Below are 15,932 nucleotides of genomic sequence, written 5' to 3' on the forward strand. Positions count from 1 at the left end.
AAGCACTCAACAGCCTACTTAGGAAATTAACAGTAAAACTTTTTAAATAGCTCTACATGCTACTAAAATTGAGAATATAAATAATAATTGCATTTAGACAGTACCCATACCATCTGCTGTGCTAAGAAACACTAAGCAACAGCTGAACTTTAAAGCATTACTTTTCATAGTAGAAATATATGAATATTAAATTGACTACATTAAACAAAGAATCGAAAAGTTTACTTGAAATACAATAGGTTTTGAGAAACTTTATTTGATTACCTTGAGGATTCTTCCTTCAATACATTTAGCTGGGTCCTTACAAATCTCAGATACAATATATTGGTATAATGTGAACAGAGGTAAAATCTGGAGCAAAATAGTAGGTCATGCAGCCATAAACATCATATAGGGTACAACCATGGAAATACACATTGCAATTACATATCAAAAGTATATAGATAATATAAGATTACTGCTTTGACCATCACACTCCACCAACACTTCTCTTATGCTTTCTGAAAGATTAATGTGTTAAAAAGTTCTTCAGGTCACTAAAGCTAACCCCTTGTATGTGATTCACAAATGTACAAAGTGAAGTTTGTCCAAATTATTCTCTCTGTTCAAGGTGGGGTATTTCACCACATCATTACTGAGTAAACCTACCAGAAATAGGTTGATACGAGAGATTTCCAAAACTGTCTGCATTTTGATGCCATATTTTTTTCAACACAACTAACAGAAGAATAGAATTCTGCAGGCTTTTTTAAAATAAAAACAATTAAGTCCTGCAACTAAGTGAAATTATACCAGCTGTAAAATAAAGTGGATGGTGATGAGACTTATTGACAAATTTATTTACATTCATTTTAATTTTTTTTTTGTAGAGACAACTAACAAAAAACATTTTAAAACTGAGCTCTATTAAAGTATAGAGACACTGTATATCCTTCCAGTATCTGAAGGGGGCCTACAGGGAAGCTGGAGAGGGACTCTTCATCAGGAACTATAGTAATATGACAAAGAGTAATGGGTACAAAGTGAAAGAAGGGAAATTTAGGTTAGATATTAGGAGGAAGTTCTTTACTGTGAGGGTGGTGAGACACTGGAGCAGGTTGCCTGTGAACTTGTGGATGCCCCAGCCATGCAAGTGTTCAAGGCCAGGCTGGATGAGGTGTTGAGCAACCTGGTCCAGTGGGAGGCATCCCTGCCCTCAGCATGGGAGGTTGAAACTATAAGATCTTTAAATGTCCCTTCCAAACCTAAACATTCTATGGTTCTATGATCTATTGGTATACAATATTTCACAAAAAGCAGATTCTTTCCTAACAGATTTATGTGTTTATTGAAAATGAAAGAACTTCCAAAATTTAATTACTGTTCAGCTTTTACATTTTTCTTCACTTTAAAATGTCCCCAAGCTTAGAAAATGCTAACATTGTTAGATTTTTGTCAAATTCACTTAAAGTTTTCATAATGTAGCTTAATACTTCTGAATTTGGATTACAAACGCTTGAGGCAAATGTTTTAATTGTACCCATACAGTTTCCTATTGATATTTGAAGTAGTTCAACAAAATTAGTCTTTGAAGTTTTATTTTTAATAAAACTTGAATCTTGATGTATTTTGATTTAAGTGACAAATCAACTTAGCACCCACCATCCAAAACATTCCCACACAATAAGCATTCAGGGGAAATGAAGCTCTCATTCAGCTAAAACTGCAATTGCTTTGAGCATGATCCATGAACTGGATCTATATTCTGCTGGCAAAAGTGCAGAAAGAATCAAAGATGTGCATAGCCATGTGAAGCAAGCAGTCAAGTTAAGAGCCTCTGTCTCCAGGTAATTGTCTGCTCCCAGATTTTACTGGATCTCCCACAGCCAGGACAGTTACACAAAGCTAAATAACAAAGTCAACTCCAGTAATGCAGAATGGGAAAAAGCAACAATGGCAGTTAGCCTGAAGTTCCAAAAGAAATCAATCCAAAAAATGACTTGCTGACAAAAAGAAGTGTAATATCTTTCTGCCTCCTCTTAACTCCTCTTCCATCCCTACCTCCTAACCTTTGTTCCTCCTTGCTGCCAGCCCTGCAATCTTTTCCCTTCCTGGCACTGGCTCTGCCACTTGCAGGACCTTGTCATAAGTGGATTCAACTCATCAAAGCAGGAAAAATCTATCTACTTTTTCAGATGGAGAGTTTTCTGTCATGTTTCATTTACAGAGGCATAAAACAATCACCTGACAGGAAATTCTGTTGGTGCATACAGGACCAAATTAGAAAAGAGAGAGTTTTGCACCTTTTTCAGTAGTAGTAATCAATTCAATCTATTTATCCTAATGTACAGCACTGCATCTTTGAAGGAAGCTGGATTAAAGTGGAAATGGTCAGACATTAAATGGAGGAAATAGGAATATGACCAGCATAGGAGGGAAGTTATGAAAAGAATAAAAATACAGAGGAATAAGAGAACATGGAAAGGAGAAAGGCAAAAGGGACTTTCATCTATTGGAAGTTGAAGTACTGAAAGCATTCTGGACATACTGCATTTAAAGTATTTTTCTGTAGAGTGTATTTTAAGTGGCATATAATAGAAAATTTCCTCTAAAATGACTAAGCTAAACAAACCATGTGTTGTCATCTTCCAGAATAAAAAATTTTCCTGTGTTTTCTAAAACCTGTATGCAGCAAGCTATACCTTGTTTAAGTGCCACAGAAACTAGCCATAGGGGTATTTTGCTAATGAGGTTGTCTCATAAATACACCCACACAAGAAAGTAAGACTAGGTGTCTTAAAAATCATTTCCAGATCATAAAAACAATACTTACTATTAAATTTTGTTTCACAGAATGTAGTTCAAATATAATGAAATTCAGACTTGCAACTACAGTAGAGATATCGGCTCTGTAGCGATCAGAGAAAAGGTCAATACCAGGAATAAGAATATTTGTTTCATATTGTGCAAAGTCACAGTCAGATGTTGGATGGGGAAGAGAAGCTCTAAACAGGGTCTGAAAGTAATAACAATGAATTATTTGTGAAAAGGTGTACAGGTATTAGTGAGACACCATAAACTTCAACTCATAAATGACTTCATAAACACAACTCCATCAATGCCTTAATTATTCAGCTGTTTCCAGCCACAATATTGAATACATTCCTAGAGAAAATGTTTTATGTGTGAAGTTGATGGAGAAATAAACTATCTGTAAAGAGTCTAAGGACAGTGTGCCTGCCATTGTTTATGGGAGAGCTGCTGACTTTAGGGCCAGTTTAAAGCTAGTTCTACCTTTAACTAGGTCAGACAGTGCAGCTTATCACCTAGTGCAGCTTAAATCATTTAACTTAAAGCTAATATGAAATTTAATAATTTCTGGGAGAGTTGCTGACTATAAAGCCAGTTCAATGTTTGTTTCACTCTAGCTCCACCTTTAACTAGGTCAGCTAGAACAGCTTAAATCATATAACCAAAAACTAATATGAAATTCAAGGAAATAATTTAAATGTTCTCTCTTAAAAAGGGAAGAATGCTAACATTGTATCTGATGTTGGATATTCCTTCCCAATTGTGTTTATCTTGGCATAATTAACAATTATATCCTAGAGAAATTTGCATTTACACTCAGATTGGAGATATTAACAAGCCTAAAGCCTACACCAGAGGTGAAATTTAAACAAGGTTATAAAAGCTTTCCAATTCAAGGAAAAAATTACAGCTTGAACTTCTTGCAGTGCCGTGACAGAAATTGATTATATTTTTCAAGACAATCACCCTGCAAGCTGCTTCTATCCCAATTAATATCAGACCCACTTCAGTCAAGTCACAATTATTTCTACTGTTATACAACTGGAACAAATGCTTGCTACCATTTCTGTTGAAAGGAGGAACCACCATTGTTCTGCTTTGTAATTGTTCAGCAATTACAGAGCTAGAAGCAAGTAAAAATTCTCCTTTACCTTTGTTTCTTCAACTTGTTCTCCCTTTGGTGAACTTAATAAGTTTTCCAATGTGGCCTAGGACAGGTCTCACAGTCACAATCATGACACAAGATATCAGACAGTGACATTGCTTGGTTTTGGAAGAAACCAGATAAGCTCCTGAAGCTGCACTGGGATGAGTAATCATCAATCCCAGTAGAGTATAACTGGCAGAATACCTGCAGTTCTTTTTCCTGTGCTACTTTTGAAACTGACATCTTAACTTCCATTTAAAAGCAAACTGAAACATTGTTTTTTTCTCTATGGGTCCTTTTTCTGAAAGTCTGCAAACTTAATTTTAATGATCTTATATTCTTTGTGAGTGAAACAGGATCATTTTTAATATCCTCTGGTTTTACAGCAAAGTTATTATAGAGTTCAGATTTTAGTATTACAAACTAATATTTTTCAGTGCTAAAAAATATTCAAAAATTGCTTTTTTCTAAAGAGTCTGTGCTCTTGGTTGAAAATTTAAGACAATCTGTGAAGACTCTACAGATATAAAAGACAGCACTCTGCTGTTGTTGATGCCATCCAGCTCTTCCTGAGCAGAATACTTCAAGAGAAGAAAAATATATTTGACTATCAAATGTTTTAGTCATCTTCCCTTTTCAGTATTTTTTCTCTGAGACACTCTAGCCTCCTATTGAAGTGATAATTTTTAGGCTATAATATAGAAATAATGTTAAAAATCAAAGAATAAAAACACTGTATCTAATATGCATAAATTGTCAACTACCTGTGATCTCCATTTTTCCTTTACAACCAAAACAAGAAGAGAATTATTTTAACACAGGGTCATTTTAGAAGCAATTTGTTAACTTCATGAATATGAACTGAAATTGCATTCTTACCTTAAAAAGTATTGCAGAAAAATAGCAGTATTTTGTTCTTAATCTTATCTTTGATGTTGTTATATACCTAAACCACAACAAATAATAAGAAATATTAATGTACCCATCAATATAAATTATTAAAATCCTTGGGTTTTTAGTCTAATGTGATAATAATACTAACACAATTTAGATGTTTTTCTACTGAAAACAACTGCCTGTTTTTAAATAGGTGCTCAGCCACACCATGCAAAGAAGCTTTTGACCAAAGATGATCTAGACAACTCCCTTTGTCTAGACTATCTTCAAACTTACAGGAGAAACACAGGCAATCTAAGTGCAAACTCCATCTCATACAAAACTAAAAACATAAAGCAGATTAGGCAACTCACACTTTAAAGTGTATTTCTTTCCAAAAAGGAAGCCTAAGATAACTAACACATGGAGTTTAACATGGCAGGTGTCTAGCTAAATGTAATGATTCCCACACAGTACCTCACCAGAGCCTTAAACCATCCTGGTAGCAATCCTAGAAATCTTTACTTAACAATCCTAGAAATCTTTACTTCAACATTAGAATCCTTTCATCTGCATTTTACAGCCTATGACTAAGTTGTTGTAGAAAGAACAACTCAAGAGAGAGATGTTTAACAGCCCAAGTCAGTTCTAAACACAAAAGAAACACCTGAGGGAGAAGCCAGGAGGACAGCTCCCTCCAAATCCTGCCAGGATTTGGAATGGACATATTAGCAGCACAGGGATAGCATCCAGTGCAGCAGACAGGTGCCACAAACACCTGTAAAGGCAGCTGGGCACTTGGTCTCACCTAACTGGACCCGAGACTGAGCCACAGCTCTGAATTAAAAGAGATGTCCTTTGTAATCAAGTTAAATTCACTCCTTTGCCTTTTGGGTGCTAATTCTAAGTGTGGCAATGCCACTTCATTCTGAAATACCCATGCTACTACTTGCAAAGCTACCTTGGCTTATATTTTACAGTGCTATTAATACAACCTGCTTCACAGGTAAGGCAATTTACTCAAAGATGAAACTCTGCCCTTTCATGGTTTATAGCATTTCTAAGGTCATTTAATGCTGCCTTGGGTACTTCTAGATTTATATTTTGTATAATACATTGAGGAACAGCTCAGAATTACATACACAGTGTTTTACCAGCAGTGAAGGAGTACTGGATGGAAATATTTATTGATAGTAGATTTTTATACAGTAAATAAAATTTCATTTAGTTCTAATTCACCAGAAAGCTAGTACTTTAGGCAGTAAATCTGACCTCAAGATACATTAATATTTAAGACGTGCAGTAACTTGGAAAATATTGATTTTCAATCAAAATATCATATGACTGTAAAATCCTTGCACTTATGACTTTTTATCATTTTGTTTTCTTTTAATGATCTCTCCATATACAGCTGCATTTATGATCAAAGATGAGCACTCTAGAAAAGGGAAAAACCAATATTCTTCAAAGAAGCAAATTTCTCCCTAAAAGGAAGAACTACTCTGCTTTTGATGAGTCCTTTTTATATCAACTCATTATTGGTTTTTAATTAATTTGAAGTTGCCTCATATCTTGGATGAGCCATTTGTTTAAAATAGGATAGAAATACATATATGTGTATGATACTTACTGAGCTATCTTAGCCACTAGGACTGCTGCATGTAAACATCCCCAAGCTCCAGCCTGAGAAAGAAATTTCTCACTCGTATCAGTTGATCTTCCAACTGCAAAGCAGTCTGTAGCATCTTTCAGAAAACTTAACTCTTGCCAGGTGTTAAGAGCATCAGCAATGTTGAGTGTTTCATCAAGGGATTGACACCAGTATTTAAAAGCAGCTCTGTAACATCAAAAATACCATCATATTGCTGACATTTTCCCAAGTGGAAGATAAGATCTGCTTCGTTTTTTCTTTATTGCCTGAGATTTAACTAATTCTGATTGGGTCAAAAATTGAAGTACATTTTCTATAACAAAAAAAAGAGATACCATTCCTGGTCAAGGGACTTATTTGGACTCAAATTAAATTATCAAGCCATAGACATTACTTCTTTAAAATAAAAATGTATCATTAATTTGCTCAACGGCAATTAGGTAGCTAAGAAAAATAAACAATGTATAGGAAAAAGCCCTCTCAAAATACAGCTAATAGTAAGTTAGATGAAAGAACTAATGGACAGCACAAGAACTTACGAGACAGTTAAGAGATATAGGACTGACAATTAAAAAAAATGAAACTGTGCTCTTTTATAATCCAGTAACTATGTACCTTTTATTTCCAGCATAAAAGTGAAGATTTCCAAGTTCATGTAGAGCCTGTACCTTGAGGTCTCTCTGGCTACTCATTTCAAGGATCCCTGTAATTTATTTTTCATCAATTAAAAAAAAAATTATCATATCATTAAAAAGGTTACTGAACCTTGCACAAATTTGGCATGAGTAGACATGAATTCACATGTAATTCAATGCATGAATTTTTTTTTTTTTAATTTATTGGTCTTGTACATTTTACCTTCAAATGTACCATTTCTTATTACAACTAACTTTGAAAGCAAAAATAAGATATATGGACCTGTTTACTTAATCTTTTGTATTTTTGTTTTGTCAGGCCTCTCAAATTTCTTCCTGTTCACAAGATAAACTGGAAAGAAGGTCATTGGCCCTGCTAAACAACTCTGCCTGCATACAGCACAGAAACACTCTCACAGACACATTTTTGGAACCTATGCTGCAAATAAAACCACTTAGAGCTACTGCACTTGACCTGTTTAGCCATACAGCAAAATCAGGAGCTGTGACTGTATGAGTAAAGCCATGCCAGAATGTAAGATGGAAACCAAGTAACTAAGTCACATATCCAAATACACAGAATCGAAAGTCTGTTTGCTAGGAAAAAAAAAAACTGTCATGGAATTAAAATGAATCTGCTAAACATTATATCAAATTCTGAACTGGGGATTAATCAGCACAACACCACTGAAGTAATGCTTTTTCATAAAATGAGATAACCATAACAATTATGAACCAACTAGCGGCTTGTTTAGGATCTAAAGCAGATTTCCTCAATTGAGAGGAAGAAGGTTGTACTTTCCTAGAAACCAGCCTTCGGACAGTTACAGCTGTCTGACAGAGGAAAAATACCAATGGAATAAACATACATAAACATAGATAGGCAGAATGTTGTTACTTTTGATCTGCAAGCAGAAATTTATGAAAAAAATTACCTATTGTTTGTTCATAGGAAGATATAATTACTGAAAGGTGCGACTTTGGTATCGGTCTGCCCTCAACCATACTGGAGAAATTATATTTTTCTTGAGAAAGGTCACACGGTGTCGGTAGAAATATCACTTCATCTACCATGCTAAATTTCAGCTTCCTGCTTGAAGAGATAGGACTGCTGATTGCTCTTCCAGCATTTTCTAGATAGGAAAAGTGATTTATATGATCAATTTGTTTATATGATAAAATCAGTTGTTTATATGATCAGTTTGCTATATTTCTAGCACCCCAAACATTTCCAAAACATGTTAATCAAACTAATATAAAATTCCTGTGTACCCTATTTCCATTTAGTTTCCTATGCTCTAATTCTGTGTGTCTCCTAATTAAACTCATTGGACATAATTCATTGGTCAGTGTAACCAAAGGGTATGTCCTCTGTTAATGAAAATAAACCTGGGAAGATCTACCAGTCCTCTGACAGAAATATGGCTGCAGACAGACAGGTGAAACAGCTGCATGGAAAAAAAAAGTATCATCCAACTATTAGACAAATCATAGGAAATAAGGGTTGTAGCTTGTGCTTATAGAACTTCAAATTTAACTTCATATTCTATTTTTTTTCTAATTGTCAGTAACTAAACTTGAATTTAGAAAAATTTGTTCCTTTCACTCTTTGCTATTTTAACTGCATATACACTTTATTAAGGGCAAAACACTTCAATGAAGTACTCACCTTGTGTGTGTGCAAGAAATAATGAAAGTAGTTTCCTGCTGTGTCTCAGTGCTCTGCTTTGATATTTAGATTTTTCTAGAGTTTCTTTAAAACATTTCAGTGTATCATTCACATCAAGAGGCACACAAACTAGGGCTTTTGCTTGATTGTGATCTAAAGCTAATTAATAATTATGGAGAAAAAAATCGTAATATGTAAATAAATAATCAGCCTCTAAAACATATTTGAACATTTTCATAACATCAAAACTAAAGCATATTAAAATATTCCCCTTTTCTTCCTGTTGCTTTATGAATTAAAGCAAATTATTAACCACCAGGAACAAATTTATCTGTCAATAACAGTGCTATTCACAGTAACTTAGGGGTACATTGCTGGATATCCAAAAATAACAAAACAAAGCTGGACCAAGACCCCCATGCTGCCTCACAGGCTGTAGGTTATCTGGCACCTGCTTTTCTCTGCTTTCAGACAGAGTCTGAATATATTCTGAAAGATCTTGACAACATTACAATACATCCAAAATATCAAGAACACTCATTTGAAGACAAAGCTCAGTTTATAATAAAAGACAAATTGTAGGAGAAGTGGAAGAGTATGATAAGGAACAGAAACAGAATTTATAAAAACAATTCAGTATGAAACAAAGACAAAACTCTGGGAGAAAAGAGAACACACAATACTGAATTGTACTCTGACCTGTAGAATCATTATTCGTTGGAGGTTTGAAAAAGCATCCAGGAAAAACCCCTTCACTGGCAGAACGAGCAACAGGCAGCTGTAATTTGTACCCTATGTAGTTTCTGCATCTCATCTAAAAAGCAGGATTTGTTTCATAAGAACTGAATAATATTAAGAAAAATTGACATTTAGTTCTTACAGTTAAATATCTATATACTCAGTCACATGACAAAATAAAAGAGGACTAATTATGAAAGACACCAGTGGCCCATAACTAGTACTTTTGTCAGTAAGAGGTGAAACATTCACACCTAAATATTGCATATAAGTGTTTCAAAGTTACTGCACTAAACTTGTCTCTTACTTGGTATTTGCCATAATCATTAGCAACTCCTTGATGTTCTGCAAATATTCCACCTTTTTTTTTTCCAGATGAATGCATGCTTGCACAGAACCTGTCACTAAGCATGCCTAAAGGACATGTTGCCTGGGAAACACAATGGAATGCTAAATACAGAGGTACAAAATAGCTCTAAGCAAGTAACCACAGCAGCCTAACTGGCAGAGAAGCAAACTTCCAGACTTCTATAAAGGACTAATCCACAAAAGACTTTTTACCTTGCTAATGTAGTTACACCACTTTAGAAGCAGAAGGACCAACAGAAATAGTTCTACAATTCTCTGAATGGCATTTATTTATGAAATGTAACCATAAACTCCAAATTTCTTACCTGAAATCCTTACTACTATTACCTAACACTAGTCTTTAATCTGTAAGCTGTCTTTCTAAACTATGATTACTTTTCCACAGCTCAGTTACCAGCACTATGAGGGTACCACTATGCTGTGGTGCCCTTCTACAGACAAAGAACCATGTTTGAATGGCTGGGCCAGAGAGAGCCAGCAGGAAACAGAGAACACAGAGCTCCTGAGCTGCCCTTGTGAGCCACAGGCGACTTCAGAGTCCCTGCACACCCTGGGCACCGCTGCGCTGTGGTAAGGCCATGGCTCCTGAACCCCATGTCCATGTTCAGAACAAACCTCTTTGGTACTCCAAATCCCACTTCCCCCTCCTCTCCTTCAAGTCCTCTCTTTACTTTAGTGATAGAAATATCCTAAAAATATCCACAGTGAAACTGACTTCAGCAAAACTTCTTAGGAATAAACCTTACATTTTAAAAAAATGTGAGAAACTAATTTCTAATAGCTAATTCAATGAAAAATTTCCTACTGGCACTGTTAAGCAAATAGATAGAGCCACAGCTTTTAATGAGAGGAACTTGCTGAGCTGCTTAGGGGTTTTTTTTTGGTGGCAATCAAGTTTTTTAAAGTTTTTTAATCGGCATTGTCTGTGTTTGGTTTAACTCAATTTTATTAACTTTTGGAGCAGTGTTCCAAAGCAGAAGCAAAGCAATATCCAAATAAATATTTTAAGGTTAAAAGAGTGGCATCAAGAAATAACACGAAATTAGATTTAGGCTTATAATATGGAATGGGTATGGTGTGCATGGAAAAAATGTCCTCTGGGTCACCTGCTGCTCTTGGAATCATGTCATACAAGCCTTTTCATGCACTTCAATCAATTATGTTCACTAATTTGTTATAATTGACTATTTGGGAACATATCAGAGAGCATATTAAGCTAATCAGTGAAAGTGCTTCTCCACATTTAGCTCACATTGAGAGTCAGTGCCCCAAAAAGAAATCCGTGTTTCACCTTTTGTGCATCATCAGACAGATATTTTGTGAAATGAGATTCATGGCTGTCTGAGCCACTGAACTGCTGTATTCTCTCCAGCAGCTGCCTCTGAGCATACACCAGGAGTGGACTCACTTGTTCTGTGAACCTCTCACTGGAAAAAAAAAACAAAGTGCAGTAATTAGGCAATATAATGGTATAATAAACTATATAATATTAACTTTTTTGGGGTTTTTTAGAGCTGGTATAACTTACTGTGTAAATATGTTAAATTGTACAGCTATGTGCACCAGTGCTTCCCACTTCTTCATATGATATAACAATTCTATTGTTTTAAGAACCAGATTGCATATCCATCTCAGGTCTACCACATTCACATCATCTATGGGAGGCTGGGGGTGAAGATTAGAACCACCATTCTCATCCGCAATACCTCCTAAACAACTGGGAATGCAAAACTCTCCTTCGGGATCCACAATCTACAGTCAAGAAACATTGTTATACCTGTTATTTTCAAATGTGCTTTTAGGACAAATCAATGACAGAGATCAGAAACTACTGTAATCGTCTAAAAAACTTGTTACAGAGAATAACTTGAAGATACCAGAATATAATGCAAGAAAGAGAAAACTCTCTCCAGTGAAAATGTGATAATCAAGAGTTGTCTTGATTATCAAGAGTTGTCTTGATTATTGTCAAGAATAATTTTTACCTTAAGAGAACTGCTTGCTTGTAGGTCAATTATCATATCAATGATCATGTCTGATGCAAAATAAAATGGCAACCAGATGGTGTTGCAAAGAAGATCCCAGGTGATGGGAAATGCACCCATATGGGAATGTGACTGGTTAGCAATCACTTGAAATTCTTGAGTATAGCTCCAAAGATCTCGACAAGCATTTTGAAGCAATGTCCAGTGGCCACCACGGTGAGCAAGAACCTGTGTACACCATTCAAAATATAACTATAGCTTGGAAAGGAAGAAATTAAAAGCTTCATTCTTTTATTTCAAAACTTAGGCATAAATAATCTTTCAGAATTACAGTCTAGGCATTGCAAAACCTTAATTTTTACCTTTTCATAGAAGGACTATAAGTGAATTTAATTGTAGGTTTTGGTGTAAGTATAAGAAATAAAAATTAATTCACACCACCTATAGGTGTGCTTTTATTTGGGTTTAGAAGGTTTTATGGGAAGAGTAGTTAGTCTGCATTTCCCTTCAACCACTGGTTCTCCTGTTTCTAGTGTGAGATTCACTAAGACCTGTAAAGAGAAAGTTAAATCTGCAAGTATTTTCAGAAAAATTTAACAAACATGAGAAGGAAAGTTACAAAGGTGGAATGAAAAAGAGAGCAATTACATAAATTACTGAATGTCTGATACAATATATATTATGATAGGTGATATGGCTGACATTTCATATATTGTACTTGGACATTTTTCAGAAGATGAGAAAACATTACTTTTAAACAGTGAATTTACTTTTAATTTCCTGCAGTCATTTCATGCAAAAAGCAGTAAGTATTGCAAGACATGCTTAATGCATTAATTACTAATACTTAGTAATTAATACTACTTAGTAATATATAGTTTAATAAGAAACCAACCACATCTTACCACTGCTCTTTTCAAATGCAAGAAGATGCTTGTAAAATGCTTCAGTAAAAGGGCAGTTGATGGAACCTGATCCTGTTTGTCGGTCTTTGCTGTTCGACTTCGAGGAGTTCGACTCTGTTTATTTCTGGTTTTAGGAGATTTACCTGTGGCTGAAAACAAAAAGCTCCCTTGTTAAAATTGAGTTGAAGTTCTCAAAAAAAAAAAGAAAAAAACAATCAGCTAGGATTTTCCTGTGGCAGATAAATACTTAAATGTTGGGAAATGCCAATGTTAAGGTTATCATGTCTGTAAGGTTATGATATTTAAAATACATGATGCTTTTTCTTAGGAATTGGGATGAAAACGAGTTTGAGCAAAATACTAATGGGTACCAAATAGCTTTCATCCTCAAAGTCAAAACACAATCCTCATTTAAGTTCTAGGAAGAAATCACCATGACAAGAAATCTCTTGGCAAGCTTGCAAGAATCTTTCTTAAACAGAACCTCTTAAAGTAGATGCTAGGAAGAAAGGAGGATTTCTAATAAATTCTGTGGTATGTGTAGAATTCCTTCATTATTTAATTCACTATCAAATATCCCCCAAGGGAAAAGGTAAAGGTTCATGGTAATGGAATATGGTAATATCTGAACTATAGGGTTCAGGCAGAAGCTAATTCCTATATAATACTTGAACTCTATGGCAAACTACACATTTCACATAATTCTTTTAAGCATAACTGCTGCAAATGCTCAGAGATAGTAAAGAGGACTTATATCAGGTTTCAGCCAATTTCAGTGTGTCTCAGTGATTGGTAAGCATCAAGGCAAAGGTGTTTCTGTAAAAGTAGTCTGCTGCAGAGAGAACCAGTGAGACAGAGAAATGCAAGTGCTAGTTCTTGTCACACCTCCTTGGAGAAGGCAAAGAGGACAGCTGATTTTCCCTAAGGAAGTCCTACATGGAAATACAGGAGAAATTTGATCTTTACTGCCATGGCAAGAATGTGTCCCTGAAGAGATATTGAAAAGACCAGGCCTGTGATTACTTGTTGAACTTCTGAAGCCTATGCAGACTTTGTGCTGACTTGTACACTACCACTGACATCTGAGGAAATCAAAGTCCTGCATTTACAATTACCCACAGATAGGAGCCCTTTGGCTCCTGTTGGAACCTCATAGATTAAAAATAGCTAGAATAATAATAAATGTTAAATGTGAAACACAGAGAAATTAAATAAAAGTGGTAGAAAATAAATTGTTCCTGAGGTAGCTTCTGACAGAGGAAACACTGGGGAGAAAGCAGTAGAGAAGGAAAATTAAATTCTACTTATAATTTGAAAGATAATAATAAACTTCAGTCTGTAACTTTAAAAACTACTTACAGAATGACCCAGGGAAATTTTGACCTGCTAGGAAATGTAAAGGAAACTACCAATCAGTTACAAGCCTCAGAAACTTAAAGAAATTATCAATGCATTCAGAATCATTCCAAATATTATCAATTTAAGATGTGTAGGTAGTCTGGTATCTGCAAACCTAAAGCTAGTATCATTATTCTTTTTTCAACTTACAAACTTACTAATAAATTATAGGATAAAGAATAACTAAGTGATAAAATGTAACATATTTATTAATACATAAAACAATGCTCAGAATTATTAGATATGCCACATCACTTACTATGACTTCTGTTATACTAGGTATGCCAAAACAAATGGATGACAATAGGAGGAAACCTAGAAATGTCTTCTATGTCTTGGCGTGACTGTTTTTCCAAAGGTGACGTGGACAACTAACGATGGAGGTCAAGAGAGCCAGAAATCAAGACAAACAAAGAGTTAAGTTGAAACTGATTTCAGTCGTGCACCAATAAAAATTCTTACAGGTTTGGGTTTCAGTCTCTTCTGACTTTTCAGGGAGAGAAGGAGTTGGTTTTCCTGTGTTATCATCTGCAGCTTCCCTTGCCAATACAGTGCCAGAATTGTTTAACGAGAATATCTCAGGATCCAAAATATTGTAACTGCAAAATGGGAGAAAGAAGAAAACACAAAAAAACCCTCCACATATGATATCAAAAAGAATTTTTATGTACATACACAAAATTCAGAAGTGTCTCAGAAGTGATTACTTTCCAGTAGCTTCAGAAATAAGAAATAATGAATGATAGCCAAATGTTATAAGGAACCAAAAAATAACTTAGTATTTGTTAGATTTCAAAGCTTTCATCTCACCAATGAAGTTAGCAACCAAAACTGTGCCTGATGTCCACAGGATGGAAAGCAAAGCTTTTTACATAGTAACAAGTAATTTGTATTTGAAAGCTGAACTGTTCATATGAATATGAATATATATATTGTAATTCAGATCTGTCTGCAGTAACAGCAATAACACAATAATCTCTATTAATAGCAATCACTGATAGTGCAGTAAGATGTACCTGTCCAGATGCTGTGAACCACTAATTCCAATGTTATATTGCCCTTCCAGGTTCTTTTTAAATAGATGGTAGTGTGCAAGGGCCAGATAGATATTCATCTGAGACTTCCAGGGCATCTCTTCAAGACACATTTGACAAAAGTGACTTCGGATTACATACTTAGTCAGCAGCATCACTAAGGTTTCATGAGCCAATTTCTTCAACTTATCCTTGGCTTTGCTAAATCAAAACATATGAAGTAGCAAGAAATGAAACTCTTTTCTTGAAGCTCTAGAAAAAAATTCCTGGTAAAGATACACGGATATTCTGTTGCCTCTCTCCAGATTAATATGCATAAGCATATGACATATTTCTAAATAAAGGACTTTTGCTTTATCAAGAAAAGCAACTGTGCTTTCCCTCTTTACGTGCACTTAACACTCAATAAATCCCATTTTATATTTTACCAGCTTCTATAAGATAATTGTCTCAGTACTTTAAAGAGTTTAGATCATTTTGAAGTTATTTGTCCCTGAATTGTACAGATTATTATAGCAAATATAACGTGCTTCAAAGTCAATTCAGGAGGATCTTCTATTATACTATAAATCTGGATTTTAGTTTTTTTTATTGCTTTGCTTTGGTAGTGAAGCACATTCAGTATGAAAAGAACATAGTATTTCAAATCTGGATGCCTGCCTTTAATTTCCAGCCAAAGTTTTTTAAGGTTTCCCTGAGAGATGAAAAAATTCTGCATTACTTGACAAACATACA

General features: G+C 34.9%; 1 protein-coding gene across 1 annotated transcript in view; it reads right to left on the reverse strand.

Moving 5' to 3' along the window:
• CFAP54 (cilia and flagella associated protein 54) overlaps positions 1-15,932 on the reverse strand; it is a 103,782-nt gene that overhangs the window by 36,032 nt on the left and 51,818 nt on the right. The window contains exons 34-47 of the mRNA XM_077178734.1: positions 15,180-15,398; positions 14,626-14,762; positions 12,766-12,914; positions 11,861-12,088; positions 11,404-11,627; positions 11,167-11,302; positions 9,468-9,582; positions 8,769-8,927; positions 8,035-8,232; positions 7,080-7,167; positions 6,444-6,650; positions 4,817-4,883; positions 2,813-2,995; positions 265-351 (exon numbers count right to left, since the gene is read on the reverse strand). Coding sequence (XP_077034849.1) covers positions 265-351; positions 2,813-2,995; positions 4,817-4,883; positions 6,444-6,650; positions 7,080-7,167; positions 8,035-8,232; positions 8,769-8,927; positions 9,468-9,582; positions 11,167-11,302; positions 11,404-11,627; positions 11,861-12,088; positions 12,766-12,914; positions 14,626-14,762; positions 15,180-15,398 — 2,197 coding nt within the window. The remainder of the gene's footprint in view (positions 1-264; positions 352-2,812; positions 2,996-4,816; positions 4,884-6,443; positions 6,651-7,079; positions 7,168-8,034; positions 8,233-8,768; positions 8,928-9,467; positions 9,583-11,166; positions 11,303-11,403; positions 11,628-11,860; positions 12,089-12,765; positions 12,915-14,625; positions 14,763-15,179; positions 15,399-15,932) is intronic.

Source organism: Agelaius phoeniceus, chromosome 5 (genome assembly GCF_051311805.1).
Source record: "Agelaius phoeniceus isolate bAgePho1 chromosome 5, bAgePho1.hap1, whole genome shotgun sequence".
NCBI lineage: Eukaryota > Metazoa > Chordata > Aves > Passeriformes > Icteridae > Agelaius > Agelaius phoeniceus.